This window comes from Oryzias latipes, chromosome 10 (genome assembly GCF_053564925.1).
Source record: "Oryzias latipes strain Hd-rR chromosome 10, Olatipes_Hd-rR_3.1".
Taxonomy (NCBI): Eukaryota; Metazoa; Chordata; class Actinopteri; order Beloniformes; family Adrianichthyidae; genus Oryzias; species Oryzias latipes.
In genome coordinates this window covers 17,115,819-17,139,088 of record NC_136246.1, presented here as the reverse complement: position 1 = coordinate 17,139,088, position 23,270 = coordinate 17,115,819, and the positions used below count along the sequence as shown (strand labels likewise).

The 23,270-nt window shown below is 37.1% G+C and overlaps 1 protein-coding gene across 1 annotated transcript; it reads left to right on the top strand.

The window, feature by feature from the left end:
* The first annotated feature begins 3,176 nt into the window (after positions 1 to 3,176).
* LOC101162933 (neuronal acetylcholine receptor subunit alpha-3) lies at positions 3,177 to 22,769 on the top strand. Its single transcript, XM_004073258.4, has 7 exons — positions 3,177 to 3,444; positions 15,675 to 15,814; positions 16,101 to 16,145; positions 16,228 to 16,337; positions 16,586 to 16,793; positions 17,514 to 18,503; positions 21,863 to 22,769. The coding sequence occupies exons 1-7, from the start codon at positions 3,279 to 3,281 to the stop codon at positions 21,986 to 21,988; spliced, it is 1,785 nt and encodes a 594-aa protein (XP_004073306.2). The 5' UTR covers positions 3,177 to 3,278; the 3' UTR covers positions 21,989 to 22,769.
* Positions 22,770 to 23,270: the final 501 nt, after the last annotated feature.

Here is a 23,270-nt window from a genome sequence, read left to right as displayed (position 1 = left end):
GCACAGTTGAGGTTGGCATGGTATAAAAGAGACATTCAGCCAAGAGGAAGGAAAATGTGTGAGAGGTTGATGTGGATGAGGCAGGACAGTCCCGTCTGACACACACTGTGATGCTTTTGTCCTTTTCCTTTTGGCTGAATGTGACTTCTGTTTTTATTTCTCAAGACAGATCCAGTTTTTTTTCTCTCCAGAAAACATGATATTGCTCATGCACAAATGAATAAATCTGTTATTGTGATCTGTTCTGTTAAAAAAAATGTAATTTTTCTGTAATTAAACAGACCACATCACATCCAATGTTTACAAAACTGCCACTGAAGATCAGTTTTAATGGAATTTGATTGGAAGTCCAGATTGGCATGGAAGAAGATGTCACTTGAGGCATGAATTTGGTTCTTCAGTGATCCGTCTGCAGCTCTGGGTGGAAGTCTCTTAAACTCTGAAAAAGAACGAATAGAATCCCGAAAAGATCACTAAAGCCATAAAACGATTACTTCATGTTTGCATACTATTTTGGAGGTAAACAGGGTTGTGGTGTCACCTTGGCTTTCAGCTGCGCCCAAACAGTAGTCAACTGTTTGTGACATGAAGAGGAGAACATGTCCTCATGTGAACCTGATTAGTTTCTGTATCTGCTGCTTTCTTTAATAGTCATTCTGACTGTGTTTCTCTGCAGGATCCAGAGCAATGTTTTTACATGTATGCTACAATGTGCCAAAAAAAAAATAAATGAATAAAGTTAAACCCCAGAACACACAGAGACGCAAAAAATATTTGAGAAAATGACGGGAACTATTTGTCTGTGTTGATGCATTTCTGTCAGGTGCAAAAAAGGGGTTTACTGTATTTTGCATTAGATTTATACGACTCGAAGTAGAGTGATAAAGTCAATGCCATTTCACAGAAGTGAGAGACGTTTCCCAGATTCCCTGGATGTATTGTTTTACAGCACAGCGGTTCACTGTAGATCAGGATTATTGTCTCTTAAAACACCATTTGACGGTTTATAGAGAAGCATTACTGCTGTTTCTTTAAGTTTTGACTGACACAGGCTGAAGTGTTTATGACCCCTGCAAATCATTGAGTCTGGAGCGACTCCTACTTTTTTGTCGTCAAGTTTTATGAACTGGACTGAAATTCTTGAATGAAATAAATCGCAAACATTAGGTAGCAAAGGATAAGAAGAAGCGCTATTCAGCAAATCAGATCTTAGGCAGGTATGTTGTGAAAGTTGGGAAAGCAGAAAAAAAATGTAAGTCCCACTCCAATCATCATTTGGTCAACTGCAAAAGCCTTCCCAGTGGTCTTTTCATTATGTTTATGCTGCTTTTGGGCAAAATCAAATAATGTGTTGTTTTCTTGGACTTACCGGTACTTTTTGCAACAGGAGTTTATTAAAAATTCACCTCTGGATTGTGGGGGGGGACTGTTAACGCAGAGTAAGCCCACCTTCACTTCCCATAATTTCTTTGTTTACATTCTCTCCCACTAGCTTACAACCCCAACCTAATATTACCGGTGCAACAAATATGGGAATCAATATCAGAGCTAACCAGCCATACAGTTTGAGCCAGATGCCAGCTCAGCTAAGGAAAAAGAAGGCGTACGTGGATCTATTTGTCTACAAGTGGATGCATCGGAATGGAGTAGAGCAGGGAGCCTGTGACCCGCCGACTGTAGCACCTATGTCAAAGCTACAGGTTTTTTCCAACAGCATTTTTCCGTGTGCACCTGATTCACAAGGATTTGAATAAAAAAAAAATACTCAGAAATGTCATTTTTATCTTAATCTCTTTATATATATCCTCCTTTGTGAGAAAAATGCCACAAGAACGTGTTAAAAACGCCAAAAACATGATTTTTATTGGAGGAGGGCTTTAAAGAAAAATGTTTTTTCCCCACTTTTTTGCATTTTATAAGAAATGTACTTATGGTTTTAAGAAGCAGTGAAAGAGATACGATTAAAAAAGGTATATTAAAATGACTGAACAAAAACAAATAAAAATCTAGTTTTTCATTTCATTCCAGACTGGAGGATTGAAGACTCCTGGGCTTTTTTCTCTGTTATTACATGTTTCTGTGAGCAGAATGACTGGCTTTTTCACACTGACGCACACTGAAAACTTCCTCCGCCTTTCCCCTCTTTTCATTAGATGTCCATTTTTGTGCACACAAACTGACCATGTGACTTCAACTTGACTGCTAACACCCTGTCGGCATCCATCTCACTCATCTGCATTGTGCCCAGCTTTCATTCTCTCCTTTTTTCTTTCATAGTCTCACAGCCGTTGTTTTACTGCAAGCCCCAATCAATCTTCCACTTGACTTACCTCCCCAACGACATAAAATTGAAGGCTGTTGTTTCCTATGTACTGTACTGTTCTGGATTTTAACCTGCCGGTGTCCTGCAAGCAAGGCCCCTTTAAAAATAAAAAAACTAAACAGAACTCCCTGCTGGTAGGTGACCCATCTTACTTCAAACAAACAAACAAACAAAACAAAATTAAATTATGCAGACACACTTAGACATACCTGTGGATACCTGTAAAAACTTTTCTATAAAGTGTTAAGTGCGACCCCCAACTAGCTTGTAATTGAACAGTTTATTTTGTTGCAATAAAATTCTTTTAATTTTATATCAGACATCAAATACATTTGAGACAAATAAAGTTGTAGGTGATTGAGCAATTTCATTGTGTTGTTTGATGCTGTGTCGTTTTGCAAGGAATTACTCCGACTGAGTTTGGATCCTCCACAATATATTAACAGTAATTCCATGCAATGCTGCGGTGCAGTTATTTGGACTGGGGTTACTCTGCAGCCCTCAACTCTATTATGGAGCAGCTAATGCTTTAAGCAGCCTGCGTTATTATGTGGAAAAATCAATTAAGTGTCTAAATAGGTCATTTGCAGCTCACTACTAAAAACAAGAGCTCTTCCTCTGTGTGCAGGTGCAGGTGTGATTTCTGTTGAAAAGATCTTTGAGTTGAAGTTTTTTTTTAATCTTTCCTTTTTTCAGGAAATTGTTTTCTAAAGCCTGTGATTCCAGAAAATAGCGTTGACAGTCCAGGAGCCACTTTTAAAAACGTCAAAATATCATGTCATTATTCCCAACTTATCACCCCTGACTCACTGTGAGTCAGGTTGCTAAGTTTGGCCCCTGTAGGAGGGCGCTTGCCACAGGAACAGAAGGGTGGGAGAGGGGATGCGGGACGCTCAGAACTTGTGCGTGTCGGCACCGCGCACCAACCTCTCCACGTCCGGGAGCGCAAAGGAAAATGTTGCGCCTTACCAACCACTGCAGCAGGTCCATGGCTAGAATCCGCTGTCAGTCAACGTCTTTTACCCACAGAAGACAACGCAAGGCGACAGGAACCGATGCTCAGAGTCATTTCACCGGGAGGGCTTTCGCTGTTCTCCTGCTGGTCCTTCTCGCTGCGCACGGTAAGAAAGAAGACGGCGCACAGCGCATAAGGACAACCTGAAGACTCTAATCGAGACGCTCAGATACCGTTTCAAAGATATTACTAAATCTATTTCAACTGTGAGAGTTTATTCAGATAAAGCATTATTTTAAAAGTGCACGTCTTTGTGCGCTTTTGAAAAAAAAACCCCGTTGCGCTGATGATTCTCAGAACTGTGTCCGAATGAACCCAGTCGTTTGCAAACGATCCGATTTAAAGAAAAAACTAACTTCATTCTGTTTCTTGAGAAGAATCCCATTGTGTTTGTGACTTGTTGGTGCATTTTGCCTAGTCAGTCCATTAAACGCAGAAGAAGATTCTTAATTCTTCAGTCAGAGGTCTTGGGCTCACAGCACGCAGCGAAAAACCGTGGCTGTCCCGCAGTTTTGTGCTGGACTTAAAAATGTGCGGTTTTCCATTTTAGTTTTTAAAAATGTGCGCATGAAATCTTTATGCTGCTTCATCCTGTGGAGTTGTTGTCGTTTGATGATCCATGAGGATTGACTGCTCTACAGCAGCCATTAATTGTGACTGATGTATCATTGAGAAAGCAAATATGCGCATGAACCTGCACATACCCAACACCTGATGGGACCCCCCCGCCCCCCTCAACCCACGCACACAACAAACACACACCCCGTACGTACTTGACGACTTCGAGGCTTCAATCTGTCATGCAGAGGCCACGTTTAGAACCAGCCAACTTGCATAGAACCCCCTGGTTTTACCTACTTACCTATTGTGAATCATAATTGAGGTAGATGCTTCATATGGTATGAGTACAGAAAAAAACCTAAACCCAATAGTGCTTACATTAGAGTTTTGTCTTTGCCTCTGTAAGAAAACTGTTCTATTCAAATTTGTCTGTAAAGAGATTTGTTGTTTTGCTTCTTGGTTACATAATTCAATTTTTTTTTTCATGTATTCTAAAATTCACATTGGTGGTTGTAATTTCACTTTTCCTTGCACAATTGGATTGTCTTTCATTGTGTTTGTGTGTGTGTGTGTTTGTGTGAATGTGTGTGTGTGGAGGAGTAGCAGGGGTTAAAGGTTAAGTGCCTTTTGTGTCTGAACACTGGCCATTGTTTAAAACTGAACTTTAGTCATTTCACAGAAATTCCCTAAAATCAAATCAAAGTGTGTAATGTAAAAAAAACGAGTTGCTGTTGAGTATTAATGTTATTCTTTGTTCTTTTATACATTTAAACATCACCCTAGATTGTGTTGTTGTGAATTTCAACAGTGATGGTGTCAAAGTTCAATGTTTGCAATAATCCACTTACTTTTTACAGTCAGTTTGCCTGTTGCAACACAACGTCACCAATTTTGCTTAAAGAAATCCACATTTATAAACAACATAATACAAAACAATCTAGTGAAAGTGCCAGACTTGATGTTGAAAAACTACTGAATAACACAGCTGAAGCTCTGTTACTAGCAAACCCTATTGGTCCAACATTTAGTTTTTCTATACCGCCCCATCTTTCTTCATTTGCCCAACTGATGCTCGCATTGCTATTCAGGTTCTTAGCCAGTTGTTCCTAAATAAAAAAGACTAAAAACTACTGCCGAACACATGACACGATAAACAGTAAACAGTGACCTCCTAGTACAGACAGTGAGGTTGAAGATTCCTGATTAGAAAAACAACTTTATGGTGGCATATTTGTGACAATGCTGGGTGCATCACATGACACTGACATTATGAGGACTTTACTAGAGTTCTGTTGAAAATTGAATTGTCTGTCAGACCAGAACTAACTTTTGCTTATTGTTGCTAAAACTCGAAAAAAGCAAAGAACTGATTTATAACTCATCAAAAGGTACAAATAAGCAACAGCCAGTTGTTTCTATCAAACCTTTTCAAGGGATAAAGACCTCTTTTGCCCATTTACTTTTATATTTTTTGTCATTGGGAATAGTTTTTTTTTGTGTGAAGGTAAAACAGCTTTTCTTAATGTTTTCATCTGATATCAGACTGTTGAGTTTGTTGTGATTCCACTGCTTTATACACATATAGGCACACACACACACAATTACAAAAACAAAAAGCAGTGAGTAATTTTTGCTTAAATCCTCATGGCTTGTTTTGAATTGACATGTTTGTCTTTGTGTTTATTTTTTTCTTGGCAAAAGGCAAATGATGGAATAACAAATTTATGTCACTACAGAATAAAAAGCAAAATCAATTAATCTGTAGACTCAAGTTATGAAGCAGCCATTGGTAACTGATTTTTAAATTTTTTTCCTATCTTTTTGCAGGATGACTTGCGTTTTTGTCAATAATTATAAACATTTTCTTTTTTGCATTAATTTCAATGTTTTTTCTTCTTCTCCTGTCTATTTATCCCCCTTTTTTCCCTCACACTGATTATTTTGACTAGGCTTTTGCAAAAGTAAACAAAGGGCACTCAAATATCAATGGGTGATTAGAGAAGAGCCAGAAAGTTTAAATTCTTCCAAACAGCATGACATGTCCTCAGATTTTCTGTACGTTGCTATTTCTGAAGCCATACCTTTTTTGGTGTATTCTTTTTTCTTCTTCTTAAAATGTCACAGAGCCACAGGGAAAACTCTCTAAGAGGCTTACTGTTCTGAACATTCACACTTGTGGCAGATTTCAGTTAAAGCACCATTTAGATTTTCTGCTGCTGCTTTAGTCAAACTACATAAGTATGGTAGGTACACACAAGCTAAGAAATGAGACGCTATTGATAGGAATCCTCTCACTGGAAGGCATTTAAAAAGAAATAACTTGACATATAATGTGGTTTTAAGTTAAAATGACAAATTAGACCTGAGAAAATATGCATCTAAAAAGGGAGAATTGGCAATAAGATGTTAACTGTGTTAAAAAGCCTTTGATTTGGAACCAGGGCTTCCATTCCCACTCCAATCATCTTTTGATTTATTTAGTGGTCTTTCAAGTTCGATTATGCCGTTTAAGCATAAGAAATGAGAAATACACTTCTGAGTTGTGGACAGGACTGTTGACTCAGAGCAACCCCGCCCCCTTTCCCCTCCCCATTGTTGGGAGCTCGGAGCAGGGACCCTGTGGCCCAAAGAATATTTTCAAATACATTTATGTCCTCCGTTATCAGAAAATTACACAAAAACATGTTAAAAACACATCTTTCATTTAATAAAAAATGAAACTGTATAAAATAGCAAAATATTTTCTGAGAAAAAAGGAATTAAAGAAAAAAAAAAGTTCTTTTCCCCTATTTTTCGTCTTTAAAAAAATTGTTGCAGAAACATGTTGACAGTCAACTTCCAATATGAATCCTGAAAGTCATCCTTTGGGTTTACCATTAAGCATCTTTTCTCTATTGTTCTTCAGAAATTATGTGAAAGACATCGTCTCAACAGATTCCCGTAATCTGATGCAGACATGTTGAAGGAATGCAACGTGTTTCCTTACTTACAAAAAAGGCAAGATTCCCCTTGGATCGTGCTGTGATACTGTTGTCATTTCCCTCAGCTGAAGAGATTAGCTAGAGCTACACAGCAGCTTTATCCTTCAACTAAGAGACTTTCACCGCAAAAGCGGGGCCTTGAAAGCGTGATTCTTGCAGTGGTCCCGAAACGGGACTGATTTGCACAAATGCAGAGAAATTCACTTGTAAGATGCTGAGCTACAGATGTTAATGAAGCTCCTTCAGGAAAAGAGAATAAAAAGTTATAAAATTCTACTTTCACCTTGCTGATTTTTTTCTCTGTCATTCTCTTCTTCTGTCAATCGCTCATTTACTCTGTGGGCTTTTGTATAATTTTGAACAGTGACTGTGCATGCAGATAAGTGCCTGAAAAAACAAACACTAATACATCAGCACACACACACACTCCCAGTGGGGGTCTTATTAGTGGCTACAGAAGGTATTATCTACTGCTTTCCTGGATCTGGTGATTTGTCCCCAAAACAGAGGAAAAGCAGATCCCACAGTGCCTGGGATTGGAATATTTTAGTCAAAAATAGAATCTGGCAAAAATAGCTTGAAGGTAAAGAATAACAGCAACTGAATGGTATTTTCTTCTTCTTTGTAGATGTGTGACATTTAAAATGAAGCCACAGCCTCTGAGATGGTGAAGAGTGCATGCAAACATGGTGAAGAAAAGGATGGGTCCCTCCAGGTTTTAAAATGAGTGATCAGAGGGAGAGAAATGGGATGATGCATTTCCCCTGCTGTATCCTTGCCTGCACCACCTCCAGGAGAAAATAGCAGAGGGAGGTTTTTCCAGCCACAACTACATTACACCCATCTGATCCTCATTACGCTACAAGGCTTGACCCCTTATCTCTATTTCCTGTGCTTTTCAAAGGCTGTAGCTTTAAAATGCTCCACACAAGACTACAGCCGGTCCAGGGTGCTGCCGATTTAAAGACAATGGAATGAAAATTGAAGGGTTTAGGTGAAATATCTAACAGCAACTGACTGTACAAATGGTTAAGATTTAGCCTCAGTGGTTCTTATCTGCGCACTTGTACATCTTCATCAACCATTTTCCTTCTCTGACTTAAACACTCATCTGAGCTTCTCTTGGAACTAAAGAGCTGCTCTTTGGTTTATTTCAGAAGCAGCATAGCTGCATTTAAGTCCGTCAGGCAGTCAGGATGCACCCATGCATACTGACTGCCTGACTTAAGTACTGTGAAGCAGCTTTAGGATCTTCTTAAAGCGATTGTCATGTGATTATTTCAACCAATCTCCAGAGCACACATGCTGTGTAACCACCAAAGATGGAGCCCATATTTCACCCCCTGTGGACTGGCTTAAACCATCAAACTTCAAACACTTATTTGCGAGCAACCAGCCCTGCTGCCTAAGCTACTCTGGTGTACTGGTAGAAAAAAAGACAGATTTTAGAATGTGAAAATGGAATGTGAAGGATGCTGAAAGCTTTAAAATATATACGATGCATTAGATTGAAGTGTCTTGTTTTTTTTCTCTTTACATGTCCACTTTAACCTCTTCTTCTTTGACGCTGAGTTAGCTGACTTCAGATCTTTTTTGTTAATTTTTGAATTTTAGATTATGCTTACAACGTTTTCTCAATTTCTCTTTGTAGTTGGGAAAAACATATTTTTTGACTCTCATTATGAGGTACGTTGAGTCAAATGAGCTTTACCTACAGTTGAATTACGTAAAATTAGCACTCAAATAACATATAAACACGGAATCTCAACATTTATACAAGATCAAAATAATTTTTGGCTTTCTTTCTCTCTGAAACGTGTTTTTACCTGAGAAGTGGAATTTATTTACTGTTCTTGGACACATTAGTTTCTGAGTATCAGAAACAAACAGAAAAGGAAATAAAATCTTCTGGAGAGTACATCATCGGTGTTTATGACCTAACAATATTCTTTTTCATCCTCGTTTTCTTTGGAGATTATTTGTAAAGAAAGCAAATTTGCTCAAAAGTTGATCCTGTTGAAACTTTTTGTGTGGTGACTGTATTCAGTTTTTTTTGGAAGAAAAGTACATTGGTTTTTTAAATGTGATTATCTTATCATCACGCCTCAGAGAGTCTTTCAGCCTTTCATCTTCTCCTTCAATAATGAAACCAAATGTGCGCTGAAAAGCAAACAGCACAAACAAGGCTGAACTGATGCTTTGACTGATTTGTTCTTGATCAGATAAAATTAGATGTCGTTCTGATCCATGGAACATTATACTTCTTGCTAAGATTCTAATAACTGTTATTCATCTTTGGAAAGTCCACTAAACGAACGCACTATTTTTAGAAAACAAACCTTTTGAAGTTCAGAGCCTGACAAAATAATCAGTTTCTCATTTTAATATGACAAAAACTGTAAGCGTTTTAAATTTTTTGTAAAATTGGGTTCTCTAGTTTTAAAAATGGAGGCTAAGATTAAAGAGATAAGGGAACCTCAGAGAGAGTTAAATTTAACAACAGTCATATGTAAAAAAGAAACATTTTTTGACATGCATTTAACACCGAAGACAACTCTCATTACAGAATATTTGAGCTGGTGTAGGAATCAAATCGTGGTCAAGACATATTACCAAAAAATGATAATACTGCATGAGAAAAACTTCCAGATCTTGGGAGAATTTGCAGATATTTTGGAGCTCTGCACACTGATTCAGTCACTGCTGTTGACAGACTTGACAGGCAGGCCAGGCACAGCAGCCCTGCAGGAAAGGAAAAATACACGGCCGATGTAGTAGAGATAAAACCCTTTCCCTTTAGCTTTTTCCTTCAGCTTTATTTTGAAGGTCAATGTGATGCAAGAGACTACAGTTTTATTTCCAGCTATACTGCACCAAAAACAAGTTAATATTGAGCTGTTTTATGTTTTTATTAGTCACAAAGTGATAATTGTTATGAAAAAGTCATAAAGACATGTTTTATTCAATTTTCTCTGGCATTATTAGGGGCACCCGTTTTCTTTTTTTCTTTTATTTTTAAACAATTTTTCTTCTGCTTAAACAGCCTGGTATTTTATCCTGTCCCAGCACTATGATGTGAAACACCCTGCAGCCATCTAAATTTTAGATTTTTCCCATTTATTACATAAGAAACACTCACATTTTTACTACATTGAACTTCAAGGAGCAGAACAAGCAAAAAACATGGATGGATCAGTGGTAGACCTCTTGTTCATCCTTTTTTTTATCACATCTTTGTTTGGTCCACGCTATCATTTCTTTAGAATTTGTTTATCACTCTAAATATAGTTTTACATTTTCACATTATTTTTTGTAATCTAAGGAAACCTCTGGTATCTACCTAAAGACATAGATTATTTTGGGAGAACTGGCCAATTTTGAGTGTTATAATAAATTATTATAACACATATTGATAGAGTTTTAATAAGAACTTTTAGTAAAGATTAAATTAAGGGAATCTCACTCAGTCTGCTTTCATGAATTGAATTGCAGGCTGTGACACAAAGTGAGTTCTGAGTCGTTTACGGACTTATTCCATCTTGGCACTTTGACTGGATTTCAACTACCATCTACTTTTACAGGATGGTACCAGCAAGTGCTGCTATCAGTGCTGTGGATCCTCCTGAGTCTCATTCAATGTGTCAAAGTCAGGCCACCACGAGAGCAGAGACATGTTGCCAATCTTTTTTCTGTTTGCTCTTGCTGTGATTTCTCTCCTCTTATCTCCTCTACCCTTTTTTTCTCCTTTTCTTGATGCACTTGTGCAGTCAGTGGGGTATTTTTGGAGGGTAATTAGTTCCTTCTGAGTGTCCACCACTGGCTTCCAGGCTTATCTTTTTAAGCGCATGCCTGATCAAAGAGTGTCCCATAGGTTATGGGCCTTTCTGCAGCTGTAGGCTCCTGTAACCCATGGAGAAGAGGACATTTATAGTTTGCTTTGTTAATTCACATCTTTTTAATGTTTTAAGCAGGAAAAGCACATCTGCTCTGCTCTCCAGCAGCTCCGCAGAGTCTCGGTTATGTTCTTTATTCTGTGCTTGGTTTGATGTCTTGCTTTTGTTTGTGAACTGGCCTTTTAAAAAATGAAGCACATTAAACAGAATTCTATTCGTTCTAATTTTAGAGTTGTCTACAACCTTACTTCACTATACATTTCAGATCCTCTCTATAGTTTCGCTTCCTCTTTCATTCTTATATCATGCTATCCAATTGACTGCGCTTCTGACTCAATAATATCACTTCAGTCAATTTAAATAAATAAATTCACTACTCTATATTCTATACAATCACTGTAATGGTGCAGCTCCTGCATATTTTTATTGATGTTAAAATTTGTATTTTACACAAATTTCATCCTTAAAAAAATTGTGATTTTGCAATTCAACAGTTGATCAGGATTGTCATTTATATATCAGAGAAGATAAGGCATCGTGATTCTGAATTACTATTAAATGCAACAAGACAAGCTGATCTCATCTTGGTAGATTTCCAATATACTATCTTCCAAATTCACACGACAAAGTAATTTCGGGTTTTTTGTTTCTTTTGCTCATTAAATAAACAACTGTACATGTGTATTTTTACATTCGGCGCCCCATAGTTTCAGCACAGTTTCAGAGGTATTTTTTGTGCATATGCCTGTTAGCTGCAAACAGACATCTAAATACAGGAGAAAATGACTTGAATGCACCCTGATGATGATGAAGATGACACTGCTCATGTAAGGCTTTACAGTGACCACAAATGTGTGTGAAAATGTGTCTAAAGTTACAAAAAACACATTTAACCTCATATCTCAAATGGCTAATTAAGTTTTTTACTAACAGTACAAAGTAAAAAGAATTAGGGAAGTGACTATTAAGGGAAGAGGAGAAAAAGGCTTGTGTGTGTTGGTGTGTCTGTGGATATGCGAGTGTGTGAAGAACAAAAGGTCCAGTTAATAGGTTGATTATAATTGCCCTCACTTTTCCCTACCCAATTAAGGCTTAAGCAGAGTTGCGGCAGTGCAGCAAATTGGCGGGCAGTGTTTAAGGCAGGTACCAGGAGCTGTATTTGCACTCAAGTCTCCGGAGACAAGCCCCTTCGTTAAGGTTTCATACCCAGCTCGCCTCAGCCAGTAAATGTAAAAAGCTACTCGAGACTTTGCACCCTCTGAGAAGAACTACACTAAACTACTTTGCTTCTATATCATCTTGGTGTGTCTTCTTTTAACATTTTTTGCAAAAAGTATATAGGATAATTTTGTCAATTAGGAATCCTTACCTTAAGAAATGTGTAACTACACGTATTTTATTGTATAAGTAAAAATATCACAGTTTTTAGAATGGGGAGCCGGTTTAGCTTGTGCTGGTTTGCGGCGCCTTCCGTCCGTGAAACCAGGGTTCGATTCCGGGCTGCTCCCTGTTCCCTTCTCTTCTTCTGTGCCGGTCCCAAGCGCGGTTGCTTTGAGAGGGTTGCGTCAGGAAGGGCATCCGGCGTAAAACATTGCCAAGTTTACCATGCGACTCGTTCGCTGTGGCGCCCCCTGATGGGAAAAACGTTAAGAGAAACATCACAGTTTTTAGAATGGTGGCCTTTTGCATTCATTATAATTGTTTGGATTCCCATGTTTCTTTTTTTTACCAATATGGTTGTTTGGCTCAACTTCCATCTTAGGACTTTGCTGTGTGGGGTTTGTATGTTCTCTCTATGCATGTGCGGGTTTTCTCAGGCACTACCACAGTCCAAGTACATGCTTCACGGGTTGATTGATGACTCTAAATTCTCCCTTTGGAGTAATTATGTGTTTGGCCCTGCGATTGACTGGCTAACAGTCCGGGGTGTACCCCGCCTTCACCCTAAAGTAGCTGGGAGATGAGAATGGGAGATGGATGCATGGCTAGTTTTCTCTCTTGCATTGTTAGCAGCAGTGCATAGCTCTAAAGTAGATGTAAACTTCCAACATGAAAGTAGAGATAGACAGTTCACTGAGATGTCTGGAAGTTAACTCACAAAGGAAATAAACAAGTGAATTTCCAATGTGATGCTGTATTACACTGTAACAATAGATATGTTATATGTGCCTCACTACGGATTCTTTAAATATTGGGTTTACAATACTTTATTAAGGTATTGCTCTCTCTCTCTCTCTCGAGGCTAGTTTTTATCAGCGGAGAATGCGACAAAGGTCTTTCATGTATTTGGTAAACATTTGACAAATGAAAAAAATAATTCACCTGAAACCTCTGGGAAGACAGATGCCAAAAAGGCAAAAAAAACCAACAAAAAAAAAGAAGTTTTCATGGTTTAGCTCTATTCTGTCCGTCCTTGCTGACTGTCCTGGCCCTCCTGTTATAATTTTTCGCATCTCACTATTTTAAGTTAAGTTTACTTCAGGTCTGTTTTTTTTTTTAACAGATTTTTAACAATACATTGAAATTGGCTTTAAAGTTAATATTCTTTCTATTTTGAAATGTTTAGAATATGGATTCTGCTGATGCTGCCAATGAATATGACAACTATGCTCCAGTCAAAAATAAAGTCAATAAATCATCCTGGTTTATCCCTCAAAATTGCACTTAAGCGACTTTTGTTGACAAATAATAAATACTTGATGACACATATCTCAAATATAAATAACAGTCCCTGAGTTTTAGTAGATTTTGTGATATATAGCAATTAAGAGCCTGCTTGCAAGAAAATGCCAAAGTAAGGTCACGAACCAGTTTTTTCCATGCTTTTTGGTTTGTAAAGAATTAACTTAGTCAGACAGAAACTTCACTTAACATCTATATTTTATCAAGTTATCAAGTAAATACGTCCTTTCCAGTGAAAGTGGCCATTTGTGAGTCTGGACCGTGTCCCACTTACCTTTTTGGTGCCGTACGTTTCTCAAAAATGCAGCTCCCTGAGTGCTGGTTTGATGGAGTCTTGCCGTATTGAATACTATCTTCATCACTTTGTGACTTAAAAGCTGTGATGAAGGAGGTCGCCGAAGATTTTCCAAGATTTTTTTCTTGTTTGCCTCAGTGATTATCTGATTAATTCCTAGTCCAAGGGCAAAATGTGACTAACCCCTGGTCTTCCGTGTTATAGTTAACCAGAGACAGGCGTATGTAACTCAGGAAACATGGGGTAAAAACAAGTTAAATTACAATTAGTGTACATCAGCAGTAATAGAGGATGTGCTCAGTGAAGCCAGCAGACAAAAGACCAGTCCGTTGTGTTCCTTAGGGTGACCTGGTGGATGAAGTGTGTGCTGTACCAAGTGGGTCAACATTTTCTGCTTGAACAGACAGTGATGTGTTCCCTCCTAAACTACACATAGCAGTTTTCTGCCCTCTAGTTAAATCTTGCACGCACATCGATGCAGGCACTTTGATATTTTTTCTTTTCTTTTGCATGTTTTTTGTCTTTGGTTGAAAAAAAAAACTGTGTTTGCTTTTATAAAGTGAGCATTGAAATGGACAAGAAGACATGATAATTCTGCATGTACAATAATGAAAAAAGGACTATCACATGAGATAATTAGGTAATTATGTCATATTGTAGATAAAATCAGTTACATGAATTTAGTTATATTAATGTCTGTATGTAATGAGTTTAATATCATATGTGGATGAAGAGTCTTTTGTGGTTGTAACTGATTATGTCAAAGTTAATTATTGTATATATTTCTAACAGTGTGAGGTTTATAATATAATTTCATTACATCCAAATTTAAAAGAAAATATAGAATGAATTCCTACTTTGTAATATACAAAAATATAGCTAATGATGTAAATAGGTGTATTGCTGATAAATTAAATGAATTATGCACACACAATAGTTACGTATTCAATGTAAAGAGACCCGATTAAACCCTCTTAAATTCAATTCTATTTTAACTTAACTAAAAATTCAATTTTTAGGTTTTTCTAATATTTTATTTTTTTTCTGTGTAAGTTTGAAATAAAAAAAATGAAAACAAAAAAACTTGATGAAGTGAAGATGAACTGAAGTTACAACTTGGCCATAATGTCTTATACTTTTATAAATTCTTTTTTTTTTATAGGAATAGTTCTTGTCTAAAAATGTCTAAAATTCCATTTGACAGGCAGATTCTGATATTTAGCTTGAAAATAATCAATAACATGTGACCCGAGTTATTACATGTTACTGATTGAAAATGTGGTATTTAGACTGACAAAACAGGTAATCCAAGCCTCTAAAAAACTAAAAAAACAACTTTTTTTTGTACAAAAAATGATCATTTTCAGAATATAGCCTAAGTTTTGATATCATAGCTAAAATATCTAGAATGAAGTTTATAATGCCTAGGTGGTTGCCTAATCAGATGCATGTTAATTCTGCAATTGGCTCGAAACATTAAACTGAACTATAAAAGAAGAATTATTATCAAGCACAGTAATTTTAACTATATTTACAGTTAGTGTGTGGAAAAATACTTCCTTCAGAAATCCAAAAAAAAGAAAAAGCTTCAGATTTTAAGACAGCACAAAAAAGATGAGTGTGGAGAAAGCCAAACTCAAAAGACTTTTGAGGCAAAAGTTGTTTTTTTTCTTCTGAGTTTAAGTTACGATTTTCTTTCTTTCTTTGTGGAAGACAGTAATATATCCTCCTTACCTTTTTCGCTGACACCAGTGTTAAGTACCATCTTGTGACTGACCTTTCAGAAATATTGAAGTCATACTCAATTTACAAATCATTATAGTGGCTTCCCAAACCATAGTAAAACCCTCCTAAGAAAAATTGATGGTCCAATTTCTGTGAAATTCCTGATCCATTCATCATCATCATCTTTGTTTTTTCTTAGAGTGCTTCTCATCCAAGTCAGAAGACAGACTTTTCCGAAGGTTATTCCGGAGGTACAACCAGTTCATCCGACCAGTGGAAAATGTCTCTGATCCAGTTACTGTGGAGTTTGAAGTGTCCATATCCCAACTTGTCAAAGTGGTACGAACACATACTGATATTATTCAAGGCTGCCCTCTAAAAAAACATTTGATGAACTGCAGATCTTTGTTTTCATTCTATAGTACTGGACTTATTTTCCTGTGGTTTGAACTAAGAATTTAAACAAAGAAATGGGGTTAATATATCCATATCTGTCTGAGTAAAGAGTGTAAAGTGTAACTTTTTCCGGGTAATTCTTGGAACATTACCCTTGTGACAAAGGAGGGGACACTGTGTATCTATCTGACTGCATTTTTCTGCATTTTTGGTTGACTTGTTCTTTCAGGATGAGGTCAATCAAATAATGGAAACCAACTTATGGCTGAGACACGTAAGTACTTAAAACCCATTTAGAGATGAGTCATATAATTTGCACCGTTGTGTTTACATCTTTTCTTTGTCTTTCCATTCAGGTGTGGAACGACTACAAACTGAAATGGACTCCAGCAGAGTATGATGGGATTGAGTTCATACGAGTTCCATCTAATAGGATTTGGAGGCCTGATATTGTCTTATACAACAAGTAAGTTCCAATAAGTCATACTACAAAATGTTAATTCTCTCATCTTTTACACTGCTATTTCAGATAAACAACTCCAATTTCAATGGATCAAATAATTGTGATTTGATAGTGTTATTGTAGTGTGAAACATGGAGTGTACTTGTGGGTCAATTGCTGAACTATTTCTATCATTCCCCTGTTTTACATGGTTTTTTTTTACACTTGGGTGGTTTGTTTTTGACCTTTCCTTCTAAATGCTCCTTTTGCAGTGCTGTGGGGGATTTTTTAGTGGCAGACAAGACAAAAGCTCTGTTGAAGTTTGATGGCACAATCACTTGGGTTCCTCCCGCCATATTCAAGTCCTCCTGCCCGATGGACATCACCTACTTCCCCTTTGACTACCAGAACTGCTCCATGAAGTTTGGTTCTTGGACCTACGACAAGGCTAAGATTGACTTGGTTCTCATTGGCTCAAAGGTCAGAGGAATTGTCAGCTCTGCTTTGAAAAATTATTTGTTTCAACAAACAAATCCACAAATTTAACCAATGCATTAAAAAAAAAACTAATAGCATTTTAATAGATAAATGTTACCAATTAAAAAGAAAGACTTTGGCATTTTAAGTATTAAAAAATTGGTCGGATTTAATTCTAACTTTAAAAAAAGTTTGTGTTTACTTCTGCAAGCCTTTTTATCTAAACTCCTCTTATATGTTTATTCTTGAATTCCAGCAGACAGACTGCAGTACCTGAGGAAAGGACTGAACCTAAAATGAATTTAAATTTTGACAGAAGCCACATTAAGTCACTTGAAGCAAATGAGTTGGGCAGGAAGTCTTAAACAGGAATTACAAAATAAAACCTTCAATCCAAATTTCCCACCAAATATCAATAAATGTTGACATCCTTTAACTACTGATGTGGAAAGCTATGTTGATGTTTTCTAGATTTAAAGTGGTTTTCCAAAGCTAAATCATGAGAGAGACCATTTGTGAATACAAGGGAGATTGTGCATATTTAATTTAAAACAATTGATTATTTGTTTGATTTTGCTTTGCATTAGATTATCATGTTTTACCTTTTTGGGGAAACGTGTAAAACAGCTGCAAATTCTCAATTATTGTTAAGAAATTAGCCTGAAATATTCTTATTTTTCCAAAAAACATATTTATTTTAAAATTTGCTTAATACTTCACCAGGTGAACCTAAAGGACTTCTGGGAAAGTGGGGAGTGGGAGATTATTGACGCTCCGGGATACAAGCATGACATCAAGTATAACTGCTGTGAGGAGATCTACACTGACATAACGTACTCTTTCTACATCCGTCGCCTGCCTCTCTTCTACACTATCAACCTCATCATTCCGTGCCTCCTCATCTCCTTCCTCACCGTGCTGGTTTTTTACCTCCCATCAGACTGTGGGGAGAAGGTCACCCTGTGCATCTCGGTTCTGCTCTCCTTGACTGTGTTCCTGCTGGTCATCACCGAGACGATCCCATCTACTTCACTCGTCATCCCTCTGATCGGAGAGTACCTTCTCTTTACCATGATATTTGTAACTCTCAGCATTGTCATTACTGTCTTTGTGCTAAATGTTCACTACCGCACCCCAATGACTCACACAATGCCAGACTGGGTAAGGTCTGTGTTCCTTGGGCTGCTGCCCAGAGTGATGCTGATGAGGCGACCCATTGACCAGAGCTGCTCTTCACCTGCAAGATGTACTGGAGGGACGACCAGAGCAGGAATAACTGGAGGTAGCAAGAAAAGAAAGAACAGTGTTGGAGGAGGGAGCAGCTCGGGAAGTGTAAGCATTGGTGGTATCACTGGGGGCGTGGCTTGTGCAGCACTAGATAGTGGATCTGGAGGGGGTGGGGCCTCCTCAGCTGGTGGCTCAATGAACTGTGTGGAGTATGGTGACATCAACCGGGACATGACCAGGAGGTGCCCGTACAGAGGCAAAGAAGTACCAACACCTGTTCCCCCGCCAAGGGTACCCTCTCCGCAAGCACCTCAACCTCCAGGGCCTCCGGAGTCAGAGCTGCCTAAGGTCTCAAGGCCCCTTAAAGCTTCATCACCTGTCAATGCTGTTGTTGCATTTTCTGTGGTGTCACCAGAGGTCAAGCAGGCCATTGAGAGTGTGAAGTACATCGCAGAAAACTTGAGGACACGTAACAAGGCTAAGGAGGTACATGAATGAGTGTTCTTGTATTTTCTAATTTTATTTGCAGCTTTTGTCTAGATTTTAGATGCATGTTTTGTAGAGATCCTAAAATAATGGTGAAACATCAAACTGACCAGGATGAAGTGTAAAGAAAAATATTTCTACACACTTTCTAGGCTCTTAACCATCAAATTTAATGGACCAAAGATTTAAACATTAAATTAACAAACATAATTAAGATCCCACATCCTTGTCGGTGGAATTAGAAAAAAATGTTTACCTAGAAGCCTTCTTGGGACTTGAAGCATCAGTCTATTTATGCCAGCACACATCACAGATTATCTATCTTATCAAAATGTCATTTTTTTTATCTTCACCCAATTACAAACCCCAGGTAAAAGCCTAAAAGCCATCTAAAGAAGTCGAGCCTCTTGTAGAAATTTTCAATAAGCCAAATGAAAACTCCACTTCGGTGTGATGCTATGTTCACACCAGGCTTGGAAACACGCATTCAAGCGACCGCTTGAAAAGTCTATGTAAAAGTCTAGATAGTCTATATGCGCATCTTGCGCTTCCAGGTTCAAAACTCTCACGTTCCCCCATCGCTATGCAATTTTTAAATTCCGTTCTCGGGCTCTCTGGCGTACCAACCGGACGTTCATTGGATTTACACTAAAAGTCAAACCAGTTGAACTCCCTGCCGCTCACTACCTGTTCTGCGTGAACACCACGGCATGAATTCTCATGCATGAAGCCGTGTACAGCCCGTGCTTGGTGCTGGTCTAATTGTAACCATGTCTGTGCTGCAACACTGTGCTGCAGAATGGCTAGTTTTACTGGATATCAACCTTGCCAACTGATGATCCAAAAGTGACAAAAGCCACAAAAGTTTAAATTAAAAAATGACTTCCAAGCCCATAAAAAAAAACCCAACACATTTGTGTGTCACAGGTAAACATGTAAACTATTAACCATGCAAATGTAAAAAATAAAGAAGTAAATCCAAGAAGATCCATCAACAAACATCTGATTGTTTTGATGTTTTGTTTTTTTAATTCTAAAAAATGAAAATAAGGGAAAAATCTAATTAGAAACCCGTATTTACAAGCAGCGATGTTGATCTTCTCAGGGATAGTTGTTATGTAAGACGTGAATTTAAGCGCAAACATGAAAAAACTACCAAATTTAAATGTGTCAAAGCTGAACTTGAAACTAGAACATGTAATTTCGGTGACTTGGGGCAATGATAAATCCTGAAAACAGAACAAACTCATTAGATCCAACAAAGCAGCATAAACAATACTTTGATGATTCAATCATTCCTTGTGCAGGCTTTTCAAATGTACAAACAGAAAAAATCTAGATGTGCAGGACTTTCTACCTTGCCTGGTAAGAGAAAACATCTATACAGGGCTACAAAATGATTGCAAAGCTTCTGTTTTTGGTGCAGAAGTAGGGCTTTACGTTCCCCTTCCTCACACTCTGGATTGTCCTGATAGGTTTGTTGTGTCAGCTCCATCTTTTCTTAGCAACACAATCTTCAATGCATGCAGAATAGAATAGCCACTCTGCCTCTTCCAAACACACAATAGCATTATGGTCACTGCAGCAGTGATCTCATTTTCCACACCAGACTGCCTATATACAGGACCAGGCAAATGTTGCTGGATTCTAAAAGTCTTTCAGAAACAGAGGAATGGGTTTTTGTGTGAAACAGCCATGTATACAACTTTCTGTGATCTGCCATTTTGATTTATTTATTTATTGGTAAATGTTTTGACTGGAGAGGCTTTTATTTTGACAGGGCTTTGGCAGAAAGAGAGCAAAGTGAGGAGTAGGATGACCATAGAGTAAGAGGGCAGGTTTCCAAAATACATTAAATGCAATGAGAACATTCATTCTTAACACACAGTGCACCTGCTCAACCATCTGAAGCGCAAACTGCCCTGTCAGCAAGTTTTTCCCAATCACGAAAATTTTTTTACTTTTGCTTTTTTCCCTCTGCTTAGCAGTTTAACTTTCACAGTTTTCTGTTTTTTTGACCGGTTGTGTGACCTCACCCTGACTTCACAGTGTAAAGGGAGCATACTGGCTATTTGCAGAACTCCTCCTTACGTTTTTGCCTCATTTTTTTTTACAGTTTCCTGGACTCGGCAACAAAAAGTGATTGTATTGACTTTGGAAAATGTGTTTGTGATAAAAATCTCAGAGACATGAACTCAATTTATATTTGACTACTGCAGTTTCCTTTTCTTTCATTTCTCATTTAACACTTTAATTAAGGATTACAACTCCGCATCAAAATAGTGATAAAGTTAGCCTTAAACTAAAAAAAAAAAAACAGTTTTAAAATAACAGCTGAACACATGTAAAAGTTGTTTTATTGAAAAATACACAGAAGTGACATTTTTGAGATCGCAATGTTTTTTAAAATGATGAACTCAAGAGAGTACTTAGATTCTAAATAAAGTATATTTAAACATCCTTATGAACAATGAACAAAAATGTATGAACAATAAATATTATAAAATAAATATTGTCTGTATTATACAACTCATTTTGTTGTAATTTACTTGTAACTTGAGAGTTGTATTTGACTCGTGATTAATTTAGTTACTATACATTTTTGTACGATTTGGAGCAATGTACAAAAAGAAAAAGTAAAACATGTTTTTTCTGAGTTTGGATGATTTTTAATCTGTTTTTTAATTTTAGATAGATAAAATCTTTAAAGATAATAATCCTTCAAATGAGATATTTTACATTGATATAGTTTCAGAAATTAGACATTGAACAATTCTCTACTTTGCTTTTTATGTTTTTTTGCCATTTCTGTTTTTTTTTCTTCTCATTGCTGTATAAATGTGTTGTAAAAATACATTGAATTTCCTCTGGAAAGTCATTAGTTAAAAGGTTATTTGACTGAACATTTATACAGAGTGTAAAGGATGGGAATCCCTGATAATGTCATACACAATGATTGGTTTTATGATCAGACAAACATATTATTACCTGAAACAGTTTGTTTGCGTTTGGTAAGTGGTGCAAACTTTTGCTAAAAGCTCTCAGTCAGGTCAGCTATGTGAGAGTTTGTTGCTTCTCTTTAAAAGGTTCAGAGTGAGTTTTGACCTGGAAATGTTTGTAATTTTTTTCACTTGCATGACATTACAACTTGTGTTGCGTTTCCCTATTTTGCCAATGGGAACTGTGTTAATTTTTGAAGTTTTCTCACATAATAATAAACGTCACTGTGGCCAAGGATATTGCAGGGTACACAGGTGTAGAAGATTAAGAGCAGCATACTTGTAAAAGATAGGAGATAAGAGAGGCTTAAATATTTGCATTTATCAATGCTCTAAAATTCTCTTCCTTTTTCTCCTCAGGTGGAAGATGACTGGAAGTACGTAGCCATGGTGATTGACAGGATTTTCCTGTGGGTTTTTGTGACAGTGTGTGTCCTGGGAACTGTGGGACTTTTCTTCCAGCCACTCATCAGCTTCTTTAAATGAACCCCTTGCCGAATCTCTGCTTGTTCACCGTTTTCACTGTGCTTCACTTAGATTACTTTGAGAATTATCCTCTCTTGCAGCTGTGTCATACCAAACAATATCACTCTCCTTCACTTCTAACCTTTTCCCTCCTCAGTCTGTCCCTTCTCTTTTCTTTGTTCTTCATTTCATTCAAAACGTGTCAAAAGATCTCATTCTTTTTCAGTATTTTTAAAAAAATCTAAACTTTTATGTGGCTTCCTTCTGTCTATCACAATTATGGAAAATTGATGTCCCTACATCTGCTTTGCTTTATCCTTTAATGTGTGGTGTGTTCATGTGCCGTTGTTTACTTTTGTCATTCCTTGTTCTTGTATGCTTTTTTTAAATATCTGTTGTTTAAAAATGTCAAATAATTTGCTAAATAATATTAAACACAAAAACATAACAACTTGAAGCAGCACTTTGTCATTATGACCAAGGCAATAAAGACATGACATTGCTGAAAACCATAGCACAATATGTTCTTTTAGTTGTAAATTTCCCTAACAGTTTTTTTTGTATCTCAGTAATTGTGCTTTCTTGTAGTAGAATACGGAAGAAAAACATTGTTTTTGTGATTTATTGTAAATACAATACATGTGTGTTAAGCATGACTTTCCCAAAGGACATAGACTCAGATGGTACAGATGTGCCACAATATAAATATGCACCTCTGGAACATTTAGAACCTCAGTGGAAACTTATAGATGCACTTTGAACAGCACAATTCCAATTAAAGTTTGGAAAAAACTTGTATCAACATAACTGTCTTTGATCATTATTTTACTCTTTTTCTAGTCCGTTTTATTGAAAATGTATTTTCTTGTGTGTGTTGTATCCATTGACTTCAGCTCTTAGGGGCTCCTACCATTACAACTGGACCTGACAGGGTTGGCTAAAAACTGACCAAAAAAGGGGGAGGTGTGTTTCTAAAATGCAGCAAATTATTATTATTTTTTAAAAAAATCTTTTTTAAAGATAACTTTGATTTTCACAAACAGTTTGACTATCTATCTGCTACTACTGCACTTGTTTATCAACCAAGCAGCTTCATTTCTCCTCATTTCCCGGGTGTAAATCAGATTTTTGACTTGACACCCAGAATCTGTGTTGACATTCTGATAATAGTGTGAACAAATGCTGACGTTTTACTTCAATCAATCGATCAATCAATCAATCAAACTTTATTTTTAAAATATCGCTTCTCATGCAATTTTGCAGCTTGAAACGCTTTAACATTAAAAACAGAAAACATGCAGTC